We start from the raw sequence: 22,494 nt of genomic DNA on the forward strand, positions 1-22,494 counted from the left end.
ACGAAGGGTTAGAGCTCCATTCTGGGCCTTAGATCTGGGAGCTCAGTTGTAAAACCAGAGCATGCCAAGAATGGGTCACAACCAGAGAGGTGACAATTGTGGCATTAGGTGAGGTAGAAAGAACAAGGCCTTTGGGGACAACTAACATTCAGATGTCCCAGAACACTTGTTCTTTATCAGCACCGCTGCTGCTGTTTTAAATGACCTACTACCCACTTGCTTTCAGTGATGTTCATCTAATTTTGTTAAATATTAGTCAACCTGAATTCCTTTCCATCCAACTTAACTAGACTTCTGTCCAGCTCTACAAAAGGAAAGAGAACTCTCCATGCAAACAGCCACCAGATCACCTAACTGGGAAGTAGTACTGTGACCATTTCTCAAGGCAAAATTTTGACATTAACTTTCCTTTCTGGCTTATAATGCCAAATCAAGTTTTCTCATTTTTGCAAAGGCAGCGACTTTATTCAGTTCCTTTCCTGTGACTCAGGGCTTCACAGACACAGTATGGCGCCCAGATGCCTGATTACTTTATGGCTTTTGCACGTCCTTGCTCTAAATGACATCTACTGCAACTCTGGAGCCCAGCATGTTATTTCTGATGCATATGAAATAACTGACAAAGAATTCATGTGGAAACTATGACTGCAGTAAATTAGAAGCTCATTTAAGTTTTGTATACACCCGTTGTGTGCATTTAGGCCTAAAATAAAAAGCTGAAAGAAGGGGCTGGTTTGCTTCACTACCAACTAAAATTCCTCCCAGCGATAACACTAAGATTTCTGAAACATTGCTTTTCTTATCAATGGAGGACTGACAAAAATATAACAATAAACATTGCTTGAATGAATCTCCAACTTCTTCTAATAAGATTAAGTCGTTCTTGAAGCAACACCCTTCAAGAGAGAATCCAAAAATAAAAATTAACCCATCTTTGACTTGGACAATCTAGATAAATGAAATTTAAGTCATTTTTTTAGCTTATAATCTCTTGTATAGATAATTATAAAACATTTTAGATAGATGCTTGGGATGAGGAGAGCTAGTCAATGGATGGTCATGCAGTTGAAAACATGTTCTGGAGGTTGAATTTAAAATGGACAAAATTCCGAAATGTCATGCATGTCTGTTCTCCCAAACAAAAATTGAATGACCAAATAAAAAGGAAGACACGTGACCATTTCCAGTGAATACAAAGCATTATCATTTCCCTGAGGTTTCATCAAGCATATATGGCATTTTTGAAAGGCAAAAAGATCAAGGCTAAAGATTAAAGGAAACTGTGCACTCCGGGATAAAATGGAGGAAATGTATGGCAGGGAGAATGGAAAAGAACATTTCAAATGAAAGAAGCAAAGAAATAAGAACGATCCTTTACAAAAACAAAGCCCCAAGGCTGGGGGTGTAGCCTGGTGATAGAGGGCTGGCCCAGCTCTGGGTTCAATCTCCAGCACCAAAAAGAAGAAAAGCACCTTCTATTGTTAAAACACATATTCTCGCTTAAGTTCTCTGCATTAAAACAGTCCAGTACTGCTCAAGTTCATAGCATCATGAAAATACACAGCTCAGACTGATAATTGGGACAAAGATCACACAGCACCATCTTGGCGGGGGGTACTCAGAGACAAGGTGGCCTGATATTCATCCTCAAAGTCAGTGAAAAGTGATCATTGGCCCACAATGTTAATGAACACAAATCTCAGAAATACAGCTTCTTGAGAGACAGACCTGATGTTCTATTATTAATCTGGCAATAAATTAGAGGCACATGAGCAACTCAAGCTGCTTAAACTGAATGAATTCTCAGTATTATATAATTTAAACTCACAGAGATGAGCCATCAAGTACTATGTGGCTCTGTTCTTTCAAGGTTTTATATAAATATATTTTATATAAACATATATACATTGAGAGAGGGAAAAAGAGAGAAATCTCTGAGACACACACATATGCGCACACACACACTCGTAATTTATAAAAGATCTGTGGGTCAGAGTAGACCAGAGGCTGAATGAGTGACAAAGACAATTCTGTTATTTCCAAATAAAACCAACAAAAACTGTTGCCATGATGTAGAAAGAGCCAGAAGAAAAGCTTTTGCCACAGACGAATAGTATTAAAAGTGTTGCAAGAAGCATACAAATGTGAAAAGATAGAAAATAAGATCTAGGAAGAAAGTCAATGCATGTGGGAAGAGTTGGAAAACCCAAGGGCTAGGAAGGATCCAAGATCCTTTCAGAACAGAGAAGGTCATTTTAAGGATGGCATTGACCAATCAGTCTTCATTTTCACAAAAGCAGAACTTGACTGAATGAATTTAAATTACAGTAATCGTCTGGGGAAGAACGTCCTATTCATGAATGTGAAGGAACCCTGGGAAAAGCCACCATCGAAGCATATCCTGCTGTAAAGGTTCTTTCAGACCTTTCAAAGGGGCCCAGAGCCAACAGTCCGGGTGGATTAAGCAAGGTGCCAGAGGACAGCAGTGCCAGCTCCTCCTCCCTCCGTGCCATTTCACATGGGCCATTGTGCAAGTTCAAAGTGAGGTGGTGATTCCAGGGGGGAAAATATCTATATTCTGAAGTTCAAAATAATTCATGCCCAGAAAACAAATTGTGCTAGGTCTCTCTGACCTTTCAGAATTACACTTGAAAAACATTTTATTATTTGGACTTGATTCCTCCTTGTGGACAGAAGCATCTATGTGGCATTAGAGGACATTACCAAACGTCAGTTCCTCTGTTTAAAAAGATAAGAATGCCAAATAGACTTGAGCAGAGCAAGAGCGCTCTAGTTCATTGTTTTCCCGCCTGGACTTAAGGACTCGCCACCTGTACCTACAAATAAAAGGGATGTGCTTCACCAATGGGCGACGGTTGACCGCAAAGTTTCCGAGAGCAAGTCCCTATTGTTTTCACCAAGTGAGAGTCAGCATCTCTTTCCAGGGCCAAACGGCCTTCTGTTTTGAATCAGCTTCTTTGAGGTCAAGTGACGTGATGGCTGGGGATCAGGAGGGCCACTCCAGCAAGGCAGCCCGGCCCCACCCCTGTACCCTGGATGCCCCTCTGGGCCTCGGCCTCAGCACTGAGTTTGAATTCAACATCAAATGGCTTCACTCAGCCTGGGAGAAATGGGAAGGGAAGAGAGAGCCACCAGGAAGGGAAGGCAGGGTTAGGAGTGGAGGTGATGGAGGAAGGGATGAGGGGAAGCGGAGAGGAGGAAGCCAGCCTCCAGAGAAGAAAGGCCACGTTGCCTGATGCACCTCACGGAAATGACAAGGCCATCCTCACCACCGTCGTGGAGACTCACAGACTTCTGGTGGATTCTCAAGAGAACCCGCTTAGTACAGCGGTCCACCGTGGCGGCCCACTTGCGCTTTGCCTCCTCCTCCTCCTCCAGCAAGCACCGCCTCAGGTCCTGCTTCTCGGCCTTGCTCAGGGTCCTGTCTGAGGCGGGCCGCACTAGCTGGGTCAGGTTCAGATGGCTGTACAGACTCCGCTCCACCACGTAGGTGACATTGAACTCGCTGACCGAGGCGCGCCCGCGCACCCTTCTGCCGGGGAGGCCGCAGCTCCCGCCCCCCTTGGATTTCTGCCGGGGCAGCTGCAGGTCGCAGGTGGTGCCGTTCACTCCTTTTCTGGAGGGGCGCTGGCAGAGAAAAGCTCTGGAACAGGAATAATTAGTATCCGTTTTCTTCAAGCGGATTTGCTTGCGGACACTCTGAACCTCCTCTAGGGACACCAGAAAGTGGTGCCTGCGGCGATGGCTGTCATAGAAGAAAACACCGTCCGTACTTACCCCGTGGCTCAGGGACCCCAGGCCCTTCTTCATCTCCCCCTCGGTGAGGGAGCGCGACACTTTCTGGGCCTTTTCTTCTTCTGGGTAGGAGAAGAATGTCCCCATCTTCTTGGGGGGCTTGATCAGGCCCCGACTCTCTCCTTTGCTGAAGGTTTTGACCAGCTTCCGGCCAGCTCCCCAGGTGTCCAGGCTGCTGGACGATGGGGACGTGGTGATAGAGTCTGAATCATCTTCAGGAGGCTTCTCCGGAGAGCCATCGAAGAAAAAAGGCTTCTTGTGCACTCCAGAGTAAAGGGCGGATCTTTCATCCAGGACGGGGGAATTCTCCAGCACGTGCTCCTCCCCACCTGCAGGGAACCAAGAGAGCCCCTGTGACCACGCCTCTGTATCCCCCACGGGCTCTAGGTCACCTCCCCCCTCCCTCCCACAAGCTAGGTCACACGGAGATCACAGCTCTCCCCGCCCACATCATGACCCTTTTCACAAACACAGCCCCCACTTGAATAGGCCCCCCACTTAAATATGTGTATAACAAAGAAAAATGATCCAACTGTGCAAATGTGTGGTTTCACACAAGCGTACGGTTAACAGGTGGCGATGTGTCTGCTTCTCCTTCTCTAAGAATTTTTGTAGACCAAACACCTTCACGGATCTACTAAAAATGCCATTTGCAATATCCAAGCCAGTCATGATCATGACATGCTTTCTGCCTTTCTAGATAATCTCCTCTCCCCTTTAAGGGCAAGCGGCAGAAGCAGGGAACCGGTCTTTCCCCTTCCTGAAAGGCCCTCCTCTAAGCGTCTCTGATGGCTTTGTGTGGTTGGATCCTGATGAATGCCCTGTGGCTGACAGTGACTTTTTTTTTTTTTTTTTTTTTTTTCTTCCCAATTGGTACATGTGCCATTTAAGTGATTAAATCTCCAAGAGAGTTTGGGCAGGGGAAACACCATCAAGGGTTATATCTTGCAAATGTGATTGAAAAATGGCCCCCACTTGACTGGCCAAACACAGAAGTTAGGGAACTGGGTGGTCCCAGTCAGATATTTCCAACCACTCAGGCCCTGCTGAAGCAGGGCATTTAAGGGCCTTGACACGCAGGCAGCTCAAGCGAGTGTTCCACTTTGTCTAAAGGACTCCAGCCTGTGAAGCCCTTGCTGGAGCCAGGTAGCGAGCCAAGCCCTCCAGAGTCCAGTGGAAAGGCTGGGACTTGCTGGCAGGAAAGCCGAGTTCTTTTCTGCATGTGTTATGTGAACAGATGTGAGGAAAGAAGTAGGTCAAGCTGTGGGTGTAGTGATCCCAACTGGCTGTGTCCCTCGAATTATAAGGAAATGCTGGAGCTTCGCAGCTTTCTGCCAGCTGAATAGTGAGGAGGAAAAAATACAAAGTTCCTTGGAACAGAAGGACCGCATTAAATATGCCAGCTGGGATGAGGGTCTGGTGCCTCGTTAAATGTCAGGAGAAAAAGGGACAGGAATGCTCCATTCAGAGAGGGAGAGGTGTTCAGAAGGGTACCAATCCTCGCAAATTCTAAAAACCGCTACCTTTCCTAAATGACGATAATTACAGTTACAAATAGAGGAGGAAGAAAACAACTGCTATTAAATCTAGTTCCAGATGAACTTTATGTTCACGGCCAGGGATGGTGGTGGAGAAGGAGGCCCTAAACTATGTCAAGCACAGAGTTCGCTGAAGAATTGTTCAGGAATCTTTTAGGAAAGCTTAAAAGCAGAGGTCAGGGCCTGACCGGATCTAGACAGACCACAGGAAGCTTCCTGCTCTTTCCTCAGGACACCTGAATAATACAGCAGGGAGAACAAGGATCCGTACGCTGTTTGAGATGCATGCAGCAGCCTCTTCTAGAGGCAATGCACCCTCCACTTCCAGAAAGAAACAGCTGAGACAGGACTGCAGGCATAGGCTGTGACAGAGACGGCCCAACAGAGAACTGTTTTAAAGAACCCAAGCTTGGGTAAAGTCTTTGTTGAGTCCAGGTGTCTCAGGATGTACAGAATCTCTTAGCAACACACAATCCTGATGGGAGGCCAGGTGGGTCCAGCCTGGATATTGGAAGGACCTGTCACTCAGCAGTGGTCTGCACATTTTCTGGATTGTGTTTAAGGTTGTCGTCAGAGATTCCAATACTTCTGATGTCACGTTTGAGCCTGGAACCAGCTGGAGCACACATGTACGTGACATATGTGACTCTGTTTTTTGGGTTCTGAAAAGTCAGAGCCTGGTAAGGACTTGGGAGGAAAGGTGGCAACAGCCTACGAAGAGGCTGCGTCCTGAGCTTGTGCTGAGTGCAGGCCACGTGCAACGCAGTCCTCCTGTCAATGCCTATGGGCAATGAACTCCCAGCCTTGTCTTGGATTCCTTGGACTTAGAGCATTGCTTCCCCCATTCTTCTCTGACTTAAAGGTACAACTGTTCTTTTGGCAGAATGGCACCTGAGATGAGCTCACTCAATCACATTTGGTGTGGTTTGCTTCCCCTGAAGGCCTTTACCTATCTCATGCAGCTGATACAGGCATACAGAAAGGAGATTTTGACAGGAGGATATGGGGTGACTTCATGCCAAAGACACAGTCTTGTGCTCTGGATTCTGGTTCCAACTCTGCCACTCACCAGCTCCATGACCTTGGGTGATCACTTCTGTGTACTAATGCTAGCCTATCTACATAATATCCCCAAAATGCATGTTGTGAGAATAACATTTAAGGAAAAGAGATACATGAAGCTACTTCTAAAGCTGGACAGCACTGCACAAAAGCCAATGAATCTGTAGAGGGTAGCTGAGCTGGTACCAGGACAAGAGGAATATCAGTTCTATGGACAAGACACAGAAATGGGCAGATGATAGGAGCTGCCATGGCCTGTATTAAATACTACTGTCCAAGACCACATGTACCAGGACATGGACTCAAAACTCAAGCTAGGCAGGTGAGACTGGGTGAAGAGTTATTGACTGTCCTGGCTTTCGAGTGGAGACACCGAGGGGTCTGGCTGCCTAGACTCAGCTCTGGACCTTTTTCTGTCAGCCGACTGGTAGACCTCGAGTAAATGACTTAGCCTCTTTGTGTCTGTTTCCTTATTTGTGAAGTGAGGTTGGTGTAAGTACCATTCTAAGGATGACATATAAAATCTAAAGCATTTAGGAAAGTGCTGGGCACTCAGAATGCTCTTGGTAAAGGACAATTACTATTCAGACAACTTGGTACTGGCACAGGCATGCAGGAGATAGTGACAGGATCAAATCTCTGAGTCCAAAGGCATCAGAGAAGAGGGGTTATAAGGAGCATGGGTCCTAAATTCTTTTGCCAAAGAGGAGCCTCAGACAGCTGTGTCATGCCAGGGCTCCAGGGAGCTCCAGGGCAGCAGGGTGTTAGGGGCAGCCCAGAGCAGATGCCCTGAGCCACGCACATACTGGGGCTTCTTCTGGTGACATGGACAAGCTTTGCGACTTGCAACTTGAGTTCAAGTCCATCTTCCATCTGTGAAGCCTCAATCATACCCAGAGGTCCATGGGGTGATTATTTTCCACCTTCTAGTTATAATTCTTTGTATATTATTATCATTTTTTCCAACTAGGCCTCTCAGAGATAGCTGAATTGATTTATTCTGGCATGATATACAAATTAGGGCATCTCTGTATGTTTAAAATGTTATTCTCGTGGAAGCCTGCCCCGAGACACTTGACTGTTACACAAGAAGGGCCTTCAGGGTGGTGGACCTGAAGTTGGGTACTTCACCCATTTTATTTACGGATAAGACCCACCAACTTGTCAGAGCTGAAATTTGGTTTTGGCAAGTGTGCATGAAGCTTGTTTTAAAATATGCCCTCAGGATTGAACTTGGCAACCCCATATGGTTATCTTAACAGTTCCAAACAGCACTTGTGTGTGGTTCCACAGGACCTACTATGGCATGAGGAAATCAGGATACGTCCTACCCTGTGGGAACCAGGGCTGATGGGCAGGATTGAAACATTCAAAAGTCAACATTTTACTCAAACATAAACAGAATTACTGCACACAAAGACACTCAGATGCAGCCCTAGAATTAAAGATAACTCCAAGTTTGTAAAACCAGCCATAAAGCTGATTTCTCTCTTGCTGGTCCCCCTTTTCTCCTTCTAATCTACATTTTGCCACAGGAACCCCTTACTCTCAATACTATTTTAGATGATTTAAATGAATAAATAATAACAAAATTAGAAAGCATCAGTAAACTCATCAGCATCAATGATAAACTCTTATCATTGCAAATAAGGTGAAATCCAGTTCCCTGCATGGCTTGATTTTATTTACAGAGAACGAGAAGGCCTCTACAGTAATACTTTTGAAACCTACATGTTAAAATTCCTCAAAATGTAGATGTGACATTTTAACAAGTAATGTGCCTTTTTTTTTTTTTTAAGTGTGGTATTTTTTTTCCAATTTGTTTACTATCATTTACAAACAAGAAATTCTTTTATTTGTTTTTTGGGGGAGAATTTTACAAGATGCTGCCAATGCATATTGCTAAAAAGGAGAGATGAAGAAGGCTGAGGTTTAAACTGTCATAACTGTAATTCAAAGGTTAACTGTTCAGTACCGTAAAGCCCAGCTGGGCTCTCTCTTGACATTACTGCTTCATCTCAGCAGCCTGTAATACTGCTCTTAAAGATCCCCTCAGAACTGAAGGTCCTTAAAACCCCATTTGAATTGAGACTTGAGATTGTTTACCAGAGAACAAATCACCCCTCAGAGATTCAAAGGGATATTAAGTGCCTTGATGGTTAGATGTTTGCTCAAGAAGGATGCACTATCTATCAAATTTGAACTAAAATCACTGAGCAAGAACTATAGACCTTTTTGGAAGGAGAGGCTTATGTAAGAAGTTGCAAGGTTTATATAAAATGGTACAAACTCTTAATTAAAGCTATACTACACTTGAGAGAATTTCATTGTAACATAATGCCATTTCCCATATTTGTCACATCTAAATTACTAAGCCCCTGAAATACTCAACCTGGGGGCTCCTTCCTTCCATAACATGCAGAGCATCCTCCTGCTAATGAGCAGCCTCAATTCCATCAGCCTCAGCCAGAGCTCAATACATTTTCCACTTGAAATCATATTGTTCCTACTGAAAAACTGACCCCAAGTGACTTCTTTCGGAATAACCAGGGTGGAGTTGGCTTTTTTACCTTCAGTGCTGGGCTTTTTCATATCTTCCACCCTAATTAGTTTCTTTCTGACTCTGCGAGTCGAGTTGACCAGCTTGTGTAACCTCTTAAACTTCACCGACTCCTCAGTCTCATCATCCGATTGTTCTCTTGACTGGCAAAGAAACAGAGGAAAAATTAATCAGATAATTGCTCCACAGCCGTGCTCTTGCAGCTGGGTATAGCTGGCTTTTCCACCAGCCGGAACCTGAATGGCTCTGTGGCTGAACTTGGGGCACCAACAGATTTGCCCAGCAGGTTTACACAGCTGCACATACCATCTTAAGGTCTAATTCAGCATAGAATTAAGTCCTGGGCATGAGACACACATCCTTGCCTTTGAATGGCACATGGGACATATGTCTCATCCGACTGTTTCCCTGTCTCTTTTAGAGACAGGACCTCTTCGGCAGGACTCTCTCCGAGCTGGCCCTATAATTCCAGTTACACTGCTGTGGTTTGGGCCGGGCTCTCCTTTGTCTGCCCCATCAGGACTTGCTGTTGAACGTGGTCATCAACTACTTCTCCAAACCAAAATTCTGTTGACTTTTTCCAGTCCTCCCCTGAAAATCAAAAACAGCAGGCAGGAAAGGGGAAGCAGTGCAGAAACCTCCTCCTGTCCGATTTGTCAGGAGTGATGCCACATCACAGCCATTCCTTCCGCCTCCCGGCTCCTTCCAAGGGCTCACAGGCGAGGGCAGCCTGCATTCCTCCAAGGGAGGCAAGGGAAAAAGCTGACCTTTTCCGCCATACAGTCCAGTCCATATTCCCCAGCAACCCATCCCGTTTTGCAGCGATTCAAGTATGTTCTGGCCCAGCTGTTTTCCCTCAAGTATCAAACATTACAGAGAGAGAGAGAGAGAGAGAGAGAGAGAGAGAGAGAGAGAGAGAAGGGGGGGAATCTCTCTCCACAGCAGTGACCCAGGCTAAAAACAATCCTTTCCTTGTGAACAAAATGAGAGTTTCATTTCCAAGTCGGCTCCAACATTCAATATGCAGCTTCCTCTGCTGTATCGATTCAAAATGTGGAAAAGCAAAAGATGTTTCCCACTAACAGCATGCTGCATGGGCCGGAGCTTGGGCCGTGCTGGGAGCGCAGCCTCAGCACACCCTGGAGACCCATGAGCATCCAGCTAATCCTGCATATCCTGACAGCAGCCTTCCCTCCACGTCCTCAAACCCAGTTCACGAAATGGTAGGGAGCGAAATGACTCAAACCAGAAAACAAAACAAAAACAAACCACATATCTGAATGCCATGTGAAGGCGGGGACTTTTACCCCAAGAAAAGCTCCCATTAATGCCAATTTTACGATGAGATAGGGAAGCAAGAGTTAGCAGAGGACAGCTAACTCTTGTTAGAGAAGATTCTGTCAATGACCAGGCATAACAACGGTGCAGGATGTAAGTGCACAAATATTTTCTTAGCACTCTGGCCCTCTCTGTGGGATAAACACCACCACTTTCCTGGCCTTGGTCCTTCCCTGGAGCTCAGAGCCTAGCGTCACGGTACTTTCTCCCTCTTGACCACTAATGATTAATTATTATAAACCTATCAGCAAGTCATTAGGAAGGGGTACTGTTCAGTCTCCCCTTCTGGGGATTTATCAACATCTATGTCCAATTTCTCTCAAATTCCTAGATGAAAACATTGTATATGGGTTTCAAAATTAAAGTTAACTATGGGTGACCTGGTTAAGAAGAATGGAAACTGGATCCTTAGGTAACTGAGAAGGTTGGTTATGTTGAATGCTGACAATTAGGTATGGTACACTTGGCTAAAATTTAAGAGGTAAAAAATTTAACATAAAAAGTGTAGCCAAATTCATATGAATACTGTCAGATCTGAATTTCAGTTTTACTTGGTTGAAATGTTGACAGGTGATGAAATGGTCCAAGTGGTCAACCAGAGGAATGAGAACCTGGTTAGCCCGCTCTCTGGGTAATCAGCTCCTGAAGAGCCCACGGTGCATGGAATTACAAGAAACGCGACAACATTGTGCCTGGTGATGCAGCTCAAAAGCCAAGCAATTGCAACAGAAGCGGCAACTGTGCCTTACAGAATGTCTCTGAACATATCCATGAGAGAAGCCCAAGACATGTCACTAACTTTCACCTTAAAAATACCGGATTCAGGTAAAATGAGATAAGCAGAGAGTGCTCGTAATCAAGATACAGGAAGCCGTGGTACATGCCCCAAATCCAAATGCACATATACTTTACACCTGTTTGTTGGTTGTTGGTGATTGTGGTTTGTAGGTGAAGCCAGAATTGGGGACAGGCAGTTAGTGTAGAAATAGGGGATCGGGTCAATTCGAGGAAATGAAGCCATGAAGCCATCTGCCTCTGGAAGTTGGCGACTGCCCCTGGGAGAACGGAATGTCAAAGATCTCTGGAGTCCATTGATTACCAATTTCACCTGCCTTTATCAAGGACTGCAAGCATGAAGCTGCTAATTAACGCCCCCTGGGCCCTTACCTGCCTGAATCACCTTGGCCCTCCCCCTGCCCATGGCTTCTCACTTTATGCAAAACCGGGCCTAGTCAGGTAGGCAGGAAGGAGAGAAGTGGGGAGAAAACTGGAGAACAAGAGACCTTAACCTATAAAAGATGTAGGGTGCACTCACTTCTTGGGACTTTAGAACATCAGCCATGGCGCCCTTCTCCCTCCTGGGAGAAGTCTGTATTATTACTTTTAATAAAACCTGCTTAATACGTTTGCCTTGGCTGCTTCTCTAGTGTTCAGACTTCAACATTAGAGGGAGCAGGATGCGTCACCGGTAAACGGCGGTATCATAGGTATGCATGGAGGGGGCAGACGAGGAAGTGAAAAGAAATAGGATACAGAAATTAGTAATACAAAAACCTTAGTCCATGAAGACACACATCATCTGCAGGGGAGGCACTTTAGACAGAGCTTTTCAGGGAGAAATCCAAACAGTTCCACCAGGACAACAGATATCCAGGCCGTGCCGGCACAAAGCCCCACTTTCCCTTGCCCAGATCCACGGTGGTGAGAAATAACAGATTCCAGGTACTTGGTTAATTGCTATCACATGCTCCATCTACTTTTTGAGAAATGTAAGCTCTTTAGAATGTTGAACTGATGCTTTTCTATTTTTCTAAAGAAGAAGGAGGAGGAGAAGGAAGAGGAGGAGGAGAAGAAGGTTTTGCAGGTGCTTGCCATTGACAAATCACAAACCATGGCAACTGACAACTTCCTTTGCGTTATCATGTTTTGGATTCTGGACAAGATTGATGCAGCAAAATTTATATGAAGAAAAATGTAAGATATAACCCAAGTCGTTCAAGAAATATGTTTTCTTTCTTGTTCTTTTTAAAAATATTTTTAGTTGTAGGTTACTCAATACCCATTTATTTTTTTATTTGGTGCTGCTGAGGTTCGAACCCAGAGCCTCACACATGCTAGGCGAGCACTCTACCACTGAGCTACAACTCCAGCCCTGTTTTCTTATTAAATAAAAAATTTCCTCTTAAGTCAGCCTGTAAGTTACTTGAGTTCAAGAGTGCTTTTGATTAATGGAGACTCACTTCCTCCTGAGTCCCCAGGAAAAAAGTTGTGAAATATTTTAACATGAAGATATTGTAAAAGGCTGCATTTCTTCTAAACTGGGTGGTAAATCATAAATGCTTCATATAGTATTTCTCTTTTCAAATAACCATGTGCCACTTCTCAACTGCTGAAAGTAGTGTATCGTGTTTTTTATTTAGGAAATATACTACCCAGAATGGAAGTTTGAGAACTTTTAAAATTAAGAAACACAAAAGAAATACATATAGGCATATAATTTTTAAATTAAAATGTTATAAATATTTAAAATAAATATTCCCACCTGAAGAAGCTTTGTGAAAGATGAAGGAAATCTGCATCGTATATAAAATAAATGATTCTGAGAAACAGGATCAGAACTATCATGACAGATTTTAACCAAAGTGAAAAAATATTCACACATATTCAACCATGAGATGGTAGTGTCTCCTTCCCCCGAGTCAGAGTTTACTAAAATTTACTAAAAGAATTTTTAATTTGATCGCCAATAAACAAGAGGTGGATGCTGTCATCTGTATACCTCCCCATCCAAACCTTCAAGAGAAAAAGGCATCCTATCCCACCCAAAGGATGTGGGAAAAGAGTGGCTCCACAGTATTGTAAATAGAAACATTTGATTTCTAGCCTCTCTGCTGCAGATTTTTCCACCAGAAAGCCCATATGGCTCAACTTTTAATTACTTTGGCTAATGCTATATGTAGTAATTCTGTGGTGAATGCTTAAGTGTTTCATTTCTGGTTTCCATAGCAACATTACATCAGATTGCAGACAGCTGGCTCCACAGTTTTTAACCATAACAAATTGACCAAGCCAAGGCACAAAACTATAGCTGCTTTAAAGAGATAGTACACCATTTGGCTGCCAGGACGCTGAATGGGGAACCTTCAGGGCCATTTGGCACAAGAAGGAGGGTGGAGCCTCCTTCCTCCCCAGCTTCTTTTGGAACAAGTGCATCCTTGACACATCTGCGATGTTCTAATGGGAAAGCCATGGAGCCAGCGTGGAGAACTTTTATAACACAGCTACATGCAGGATGATCGGAAAAGGGAAACAAAATTAATCACATCTGCAAGTAGGAAGATTTGTGTCCTGGAGCACAGTCAAAGCATCCCCTTGCTGCTGCAGGCAAGCCTGTCACTGCTGCTGCAACATACTTCACTCGACCCTATGACAAACACTTCTTGCAACTATGATGTACAGAATAAATGCTTCCACAGAGCCACATGGCACAGTAGAAATCAATGTGCCGGAATAAAGGTTAAACCAGACTTGCAAGAACTACTAGACCCTTCCAGGGACCACTTGAGACCATGCTGAGCACCGATTACAACCCTGCCCTTTTCAGACTCACTCACTCAGCTTGCTTCCCTGTTCCAAACCTGAGACCCGCTGTCACAATTAACACCCAGGCTAAGTCAACTTATCTCCCCAGTGCCTCATAACACTGTAAGATAAATAAGCATTTCGGAGAATTATTTTCAAATTGCAAATATACTTGCTTGTAAAAGTCACCCAACAGTTTCTTTATAAACTAGCACATCGTCAGACATAGCCGTTTCATCTTCCTATGTCCAAATTGTCACGGCATTAAAGTTAAGAGAAGAAAACCCATTCCTTGTGAACTTACGAAAAACAATGTACAGCGCTATCTGAATTCAAGTCTGCACAGCTCACAACTGAGTTCCTATCCACGCACACTCTTTCTCTCGCATTCTCAAAATAATATTTACTATTCTCCAAAAGCTAGGCACCGTTACAGGGGAGACTGCAGGGTAAGAACGCTCAGGGTTACAGGCAGCAAAGTAAGCAAAGAAGGACAAATCTAGAGGAATTCAAGGATAAAAGAAAGATGCATCATAGGAGCAATCAAAAAGCTTTTTCTTGATTCGATAGGAAAAAAGTTTTTCTTTCTCATCAAAGGCATTCGGTGACTTACCGGTTTCGGCATTTAGCAGGCGTAAGGGGCAGTTTGAAAAAGGTCCGGTACCCCCACCCCCTCCCCAGTCCGGGAATGTCTTCCTCTTGATCCGTCAAGTCTGTAATCTCAAAGTCAGGATCGGGCACTCCTTGAACATGTTCTCTGCAGTTACATGATCGGGCAGGCTCCACCGTCACAGCCCAATATCCAAAGAAGAAGAAAGTTAAGACACTGGATTCAATTAGCCTCTCTCTGCCTGCTGCCCGATTCCCCAGCCGCTCGCTAACTGCATAAGTTGTAAGAAAGGCATAAGTCATCAGCTCTAAGCAAATCTCCTATTCACCACAAGGAAAAAAGGGAGTGTTGTGCATGGCCAACAATCCCTGTTTTCACTGAGGAAGGCTCTCTGACCTCCTGCTGGCCTCCAGTTCCTTAATTGCTGTCTATGGAATTCCAGAGAAAGAAAGAAAGAACGCGAGAATCTGAGCAAATCCAGGACAAGGACTAGCCCTTAAAAGTGACTGAACTTAAAAAAAGATCTCTTTTGCAGATATTCTTCCAAACCTTTCCTGAAGGGAGTGGTCTCAATTGAAAATAGACACCTTCCAGGGGCTATTTTTGAAATTACTGAATTAAAACTTATGATTTTGGTTTTTTCCCAGAGTTGTCACTTTCTGTCTCCCCACTCCCTTTTCTATTTTAACCACGAGAGTAAACGTAGGCTGTTTCCCGGTCACTGAGGCTTCTAAAACTGTCTCCCCAAATCACTTCAAGGATCGTTTCAGGGCAGCTGAGTTCTCTGGCATTCTGAAAGCATGAGCCTGGGGACTGTGTCACAAGATGACCATTTAATTTTCTCAGGGGTCTCTGGGGAGCGCCAGGCACATGCTGTTACTTAAACAGAGCATCATCTAAACAACACAGGACTGAAAACCCATATAAAGCCTCCATGACGTGGGCTGCTAGTCATGTCTATCTTTCCAGGGCTGAATTCATTCAGTCCTAAGTCATTTATTCCCCTTGCGCAGTCTGAACCAGCGGTCTCTCCCATTGTGTGGCTCTTATGTATTATGCATGGGCCAGTCTCTTTGGAGGACATCGCAGAACACAATGAGTACTAATGACCACCTCTCCTTAAAAAAACAGGAGGTTAGATATGGAGGGGATCAGAGGTGCCTAAACAAAGAGAAAAAGGGGGTACTGGGATACACAGCTCTCCAGTGGAAGGTCAGGGTTTACCTTGCAGAGGTCCCAGGTTCTGGAGCGGACTGCCAGCACCCTCCCCTCTCCTGGGTCCAGCCTGCCCTTCTTCCCTGGCTGGCTGGCCTCGCTCACTCTTTGGCAAGAATTGCATCAATCCCACGCTCCCCCAAGTCTTCTGCCCCAGAAGTGTTTCCTCCCATCCTTCAGAGAACTTCCTTTTCTTCTTCCTTTTAGGGTTTGCCACAGCTTCCCTGTACTACCCAGTTCCCCATTCAACAAACCGCTGCTCCCACACACTTTGGTTTACAAACTCCCTTTCCCACAGCCAGCTCAGGACCACATGTGCCCCAAATCAAACCATGGCAGGTACTTTTCCAGTGCTGTACATCCGAGGATGAGAATTTACCAAAGGCCCTCCATTCCCAGGTACTGTGCTTAGGGTTTACATGCATGACCCCACTTCACAGACAGCACGGCAGGGGAGAATTTGGAACTCTGTGGGTTTGCTCCCTACACAACTCTGTGTTAAGAGGGATTTTCTTCACTTAGAACTCCTCAAGACTGTCTGGAGAAGACCCGATCGAATCTTCTTGTTACATAGGAGAAACTAAGAAAACAACTATGCCCCAGTGGGGTTGGGGTCCAAGGAAGAGGATCATTCCTGGGCCCCTGGAGATAGAACAACCCAGGTTTCATTTCCAAATCTTCCAGCAAATCATGTTACTTCTAGGGGTCCAAGGATTCCTCCATGAGTGACTTTGGCATAATGATATTTACCCTACAATGCTGTTGTTTTTAAAATTATGTGCACAGAATCAACAGCCGGAGTTTGGTAATGCTTATTACCTCTGCGGTCTTCTATTTTATTATTGATTGAAGTTCAAACAGCGCTGATTTTAATTCTTACAAACTGCTCTTTTGAGTGCTGTGGAAAGAAAAGCAAGGACAGCTTCCCCACGTAAAAGCTGGGGACTCGTGACATTTGAGGGTGTGTGGCACAGGCTGCTGAGATGCCAAGAGGCCAGACCAGGATTAGGAGCCAGGACTCTGCCATGAAGCAGATGCAGGTTCTGATCCCGCTTGTGGCCCTTGGGAAGAGCGGGTGGCTTTGAGCATGTTTCTCAACTTCGCTCCTTTCTAAAATAGGCAACGAGAAGCATCCTGGGCTCTTGGGAGGAAGGAAGGAGCCTGGCGTGCGAGGCCTAGTGCCTGGTAGGTTTGGAAGCCCCAGGTCAATGCGAGACCCAGTGAGGCTCTGGAGCAGACTGATCCAGACACCAAGAGGAAGGTGGAGGGAAGAGCATCTCCAGTTTTCCCTGCCTGCCCACTCCTCAGCCTGCTGAAGAGAATGGGAAAGAGGGCTGACATTGCACACACCTTTTCAATGTCACTGCTGCCACCTCTTGGAGGACAATTCAGGGTATTCACAAAGCTATTCAAAACTGGGCTCCAGTGGAGACAACATGGACTGGTCTTTCAGAGGCCGGAAGCTCTGCAGGGACAGGGACCTGGCTTCTTTCTGCTCCTCTTGTATTCACAACGCCTAGTCAGTTCCTGCCCATAAGCGAGCCCTCAATAAATATTTGTGTAACTGGCAAGGAGTGAAGAAGTTTCGACTCTGCAGCCCCATAGCTCCCAGCCCTCATGGTGTGACAGTGTAAACTGGGAAATTTGAAAACTAGACTGGGCCAGGCCGTCCTGGGAAACTTCCTAACTGGGAGGGAAGAGAACTCGTGAGGGAAGGGCCTCACTAGTTTTGTTCTCCAGGGACTGGACTTGAACTGAACCAGCGCACAGGTTTTACAGATACACAGATTTGAGCATCTGACTTCATGAGGTCCCCAGAACAAGGTCCAGAGGGCTCACTGCGGAACGTGCCTCTGTGAGCTCAGGTCCCTTCCCTTAGCTCCAGCTTCTGTGTGTTCCTCCCCGCTCCTCAGAAACTATGGGTAGAGGCCCTTCAGAGCCCCGCTTCTCAACCCCACACTCCTCACGTCATCTCGAGTGCCCCAGGCTGTCCTGTGCGGGAGACCTCTGCGCTTGCTGGCTCCTGTTCTAGGGAGAGCTCCGTGGCGCCCACCCATCTGGAACACCTTCCTGGCCTTCGCCACCCAGCTGTAGTCAACTGAGGACTCTGCACACACCATGCCTCCGCTGTATTACCTGGTCCCTCCCTGCACTTCAAGAGGACCATGGACACTTGAAGCCATTTTTTCTATCTTAGGGGCATTTATTATCTATGTATGGTTATACACAATACATATTTAATATTAAAAAATTGGCAAGTGTAGAAACACATAAAGAAGTAAGAGAAATGGCCTACCCCCACCACATACTCAAATGTGGTAATGTTTTTATTTTGTCCTTCCACTTCCCAACACACACAGACACACACACACTCCACCCTTATGCTTATGCTTCTGTACAAAAAGGATGACATTTGACCTTTAGCTTCCCTACCTTCCACAGATACAGTGTCCCCAAAGGCTCCCTCAGATGAATACATGGTCTAAGTTGAAACAACACACGTGCCTGTAATAGCACTTCCTCCATGAGACCTTTGGTGCTCTGCAGGTTCCTCCAGAGAAATCCAGAACTCTCTGTGGATACTAATCAAGGTGCTACAAATCCCACTTGGTAAAATTACCATGTATTGAGCATTTTCTCATGTCAACAAATAGAATACAAAAATATAATAATTTAATTGCATTCCATCACAGAAGCATTTACTTAAGTCATGCCTCTCATTGGACATTTCTGTTTCTCATGCTCAACATTATAGCAATGCCCAGTGAACACTTTGGGGTAAAATTTCTAACATGTAACATATTCTTTTTAAAAAATAGATGATTGGCAGGGCTGGGGTTGTGGCTTAGTTGTGGCTCACCTAGCATGTGTGAGGCATTGGGTTTGATCATCAGCACCACACAAAAAAACAAATAAATGAAATAAAGGTATTGTGTCCATCTATGATTAAAAATACTTTAAAAAAATAGATGACTGGACTGTAGAATTGGTGAGTAAAAACATACCTTTAAGACTTTTGATACATATTAATGACTTGCTCTGAACATGTATTATTTTAAAATCTCACAAGCAGTAAAAAGGGTGTCTGTTTCCTCACACTATCGCCAATACCGGGCATTGCCATATTCTCTTCTCTTAGACAAATAAAAATAGCACCTATGCTGGTGCTAAGTAAACCTTTCCTGGTGGAATTGAAAGAATGAATGAATGAACGAAAGAATGAAGCAACTGATCCAAGGCATTTGAAAAGGCAGGGACTACAAATCAGCTGTATCCCTAGCTTTAGAAGGTGACAGTTGAGAAGTCGAGGGGTAGGGGGAGCTCCAAGGCAAGCTCAGAAATGTATGTGCTTCACGTCAACTGCATACGTGAAACACAGACACAGGGACTGGGGTGTGAGAGGACTCACCTTTGGCTGGGGACACTGAGGCATGTCACTGGGAGGCACTTGTCTCAGGTTTGGGGACATTCTCATATTCCTAAATAAGCCTGAAAGTCCAGTGTTTGCATAGTCCTGAGGTCCCACTCCTTTGTGCCCAATCTGACCTTAGATGCTTGTCTTTCTAGAGGGACAAAGAAGAGTCCGGCTGATGCTGTGCCTTATAAACAGCATGTGACAGCAATCAGCAATGGCTTCCCAGCCCCTCCTCTTCTCCAAGCTGGATTTCATAATCTCTCCAACAAGCCTGATCTCTCTCCACGGTCCAAGAAGTGATGCATTCAAGGTCCCTCCCTACCTTCGGGGCAGCATTACCGTCTCTAGCTGGTTATGTTCAAAAATTTCCCAACTGTGAGGACTGAGCATCGTCCAGCCACCACAGGGGTCTCTGGTCATAGTCATTGAGTTGATGTGTCGTTCTTTGTGTTTACAAAAAAATTAGTCTCACTGTGTTTAAAGAAGTCATATTCAGTTAAAAATGTGTAACTATATTAAATGCAAAACACATTGTGGGGTTTTTTTTTTTTCCTCTTTTATCACGAAGAAGTCAGGGAAGGAGACTCATCGGTTTAGCAAGAAATATTTTGCTTATTAGATGGTGACATCACTGCCTCTGAAACTGGGAGATTTTTGTCAGCATATGGAAAAAAAGATGAGATTCCATTCTTCTCCCAGAGGTGCTGTGTAACACTGAAATAATTTCTCTGGCAGTTTCAAAATTAACTAGTTGTCGCCAGACTTGAAGAAAGAGGAAGACGAGGAGGCGGAGGCAGAAGAGGAGATAATTATAGGATACTTTTATTTGGAAAAAGTATGTGAGAATTTGAGGTAATATTACCATCCCCTAGGGGCAAAGACTTGTCAGCACTTAATTCACTTAAGAAACTTTAAAAAATTAATGATGAACCCAAAGGAGTAGCAAATGGATGTTCCCTTCCACAACAAACTCTATTCTATTTTTTAATAAACCCGTGAGCTTTGAATTGCTCTTAACCACCCCAAATAATGTTGCTACTTTCCCCCAAAAGGAGTAGGAAAAAACAGAAGATGTCAGGAATCCTACTATCAAGTCCACAGTGACTCGGAACACAGGTGAACCCGCTCGCCCCAAATCTGCAAGTGGTCAGGGAGCAAAGAAATAAGTGCCTTTCAGCTCCTGAGGGGTGGGGTGGGGTGGGGGGTAGAGGAGAGAGGGCTGAATTCCTTCCCATCTGTAAATCTTCGGGAGATTTTTCTGTGTGGAATTATGTCACCCTGCCCATAGGTTAAGGAACCGGCTGTCCATATTAAATAGGCTACAGTAACAAAGTTAAGGTAGAAAGGGGTACTGGGCAGGTTGTCCACAGCTCTGCAGGATCCTCTCAGGACTGGAGTGGTGGACCAACATGCACCTAAGGTGGGAGGCACCCCAAGCCCCTCAATGCCAAGTACACGGGACTTTCCCGTGCCACGGAGGAGGGATGACTCAGAGAAGCACTGCCAAGTGGGGCAATTACACACGCATTGGAGTCTCCAGTTTCTGGAGTTAATGAAGTGTTCATCCCCAGAGCGCTCAGTGTCCAAGGGGATTGGGTGGTGTTACAAAGTCACATTACTTTTATGGCATCTCAGCCTGACTGACTCATGGATCAGGCATGATGACTTCTTGGACAGGGCTGCCAAACAACTTTGTCTAGGCAGATGACGATGTAGAAATACAGAAAAGACGGGGCCAAGTGGTCATGGAGGGAAGGTGTGTGCACTAAGTTCCTTCCTCCAACCCAAACTCCTGCCACCAGGTCAGCAGTCATCTGTCAAAGTTGGAAGTAGACTGTCACCCCAGAGTCACAATCTACAACCTTACCCTGATCCTCCCTCTGTCTGCAGAATGAATAATAAACAAATCTACTTCAAGTTCCAAACTGAAGCCATCTAGGCTGAATCCCTACCTTCTAAAAGGAGTCATTTAGAGCTGGGAAGACTGATTGTCATCTGACTGACAAAACTACCAGGCACAATCTCTGCCAAACACTGAACCATGGAATGTCTTTCTCACAACAACTAGAAAAATGAACAACGGACCTGCTTCTCCAAAAAAAGTTCCCAAAATCTAGCAAAGATATTCCACCAAGAGCAGCCAAACAAGGAAAGGTACATGTCCCAATGTATTAAATGTAAACACTCCATGGTCAAGGTAAGAAAGGAATTCCTGAAGGCCCCCACTTCTCCAAAAGCCAGATGGGCAAAAGTCCAGAGAATTCTTTCATATAAGACCAAATCTGGAAGGAAGGGGAGTGCACGGCCTCTTCCCATCTCGATGGCTACTGGGCAGCAAAGAGTGATGTGATGGGAAGTCGATGGTGAGGCTGATCCTGACTGAAAGTGAGCCTGGTTCAAAGGAACTCACTAGAACTGGAGAAGCGAAGGAAGGAAGAGTGGCTCTGCTCTGCCAATCACCCACAGACCACCTGACTTGAACTTGGTACAGCACCTTGGACAGTCTCGGGAGAGAGAAGGCAGAGCACAGGTGTCCCAGGGGAGAACACATTCTGCCATGCCTCTGGCCACTCATCAGGCCCCAGCAGCAACACACAGAGAAAAGTTCTCAACTATTATCTTGGAAAAAGGGCAGATCTGAATGGCAAAGGGTCAAAAATAGGCCATTCTTACATGAGCACAAATAGAAAATGTGACCAGTGCCACCCAAGAATGATCAAGGTAAAAAACACATGACAACTATTCAAATAAATATGAGGGAGAGAATGAGAGAATGAGAAAATGAGAAAGCATTGAAAAAAATCAGATCTTCCGATCTTGTATCTCTACCAGGAGAAAATAAAAGGAGGCAAAGAAATTCCTAATTGTTTCACTGTATAAAATAATTTAATAAGTACATGAATGCAATTAAATGAGTCCTCTAGACAAGATATAAAACAAGAATGAGTTAAAAAGTCACAGACATAAAGACCAAGACATCCAATATAGAACAAATTCCTAAATAAGAATGAGCAAACACAGAATGGATCTCCTGGAAGCTAAAATACAAACAAAGGGAAAAGTTTCATGTTACTTGAATCACTTTTCTCATATGACCCAAGTTTTAAACTTACCCAGTTCCTCACCTAGACCTTGGACTTGCTGTTCCCTTCACCAGACCTGCACTTCTCTTCCGTCCCTGGAGAACTCCTACTCTGTCACCTTCCCTGGGGAGGCCTCCTCAATGGCTCACCAGGGCTCAGTGGATTCCCCGTGTGCACCTTCACACCAGGTGGGTGCAGCCCAAGTAAGTCCACGATCATGCCATCCATTTCTTTGTATTCTCTTTTCAAATACAACTGTGTGCACAGGAACCAGC

At 44.9% G+C, this 22,494-nt stretch overlaps 1 protein-coding gene across 3 annotated transcripts in view; it reads right to left on the bottom strand.

Annotated features, from left to right (window-relative positions):
- Sash1 (SAM and SH3 domain containing 1) overlaps nt 1-22,494 on the bottom strand; it is a 168,972-nt gene that overhangs the window by 23,962 nt on the left and 122,516 nt on the right. For 2 of the 3 annotated variants that reach the window (XM_047557584.1, XM_047557585.1), the window contains 2 exons: nt 8,987-9,119; nt 3,799-4,145 (listed from right to left, as the gene is read on the bottom strand). In XM_047557584.1, coding sequence (XP_047413540.1) covers nt 3,799-4,145; nt 8,987-9,119 — 480 coding nt within the window. Of the gene's footprint in view, nt 1-3,798; nt 4,146-8,986; nt 9,120-14,509; nt 15,247-22,494 lie in introns of those variants that run through there. The other variant, XM_047557587.1, reaches the window with a different exon arrangement.

This window comes from Sciurus carolinensis, chromosome 7, assembly GCF_902686445.1.
Source record: "Sciurus carolinensis chromosome 7, mSciCar1.2, whole genome shotgun sequence".
Classification (NCBI taxonomy): domain Eukaryota; kingdom Metazoa; phylum Chordata; class Mammalia; order Rodentia; family Sciuridae; genus Sciurus; species Sciurus carolinensis.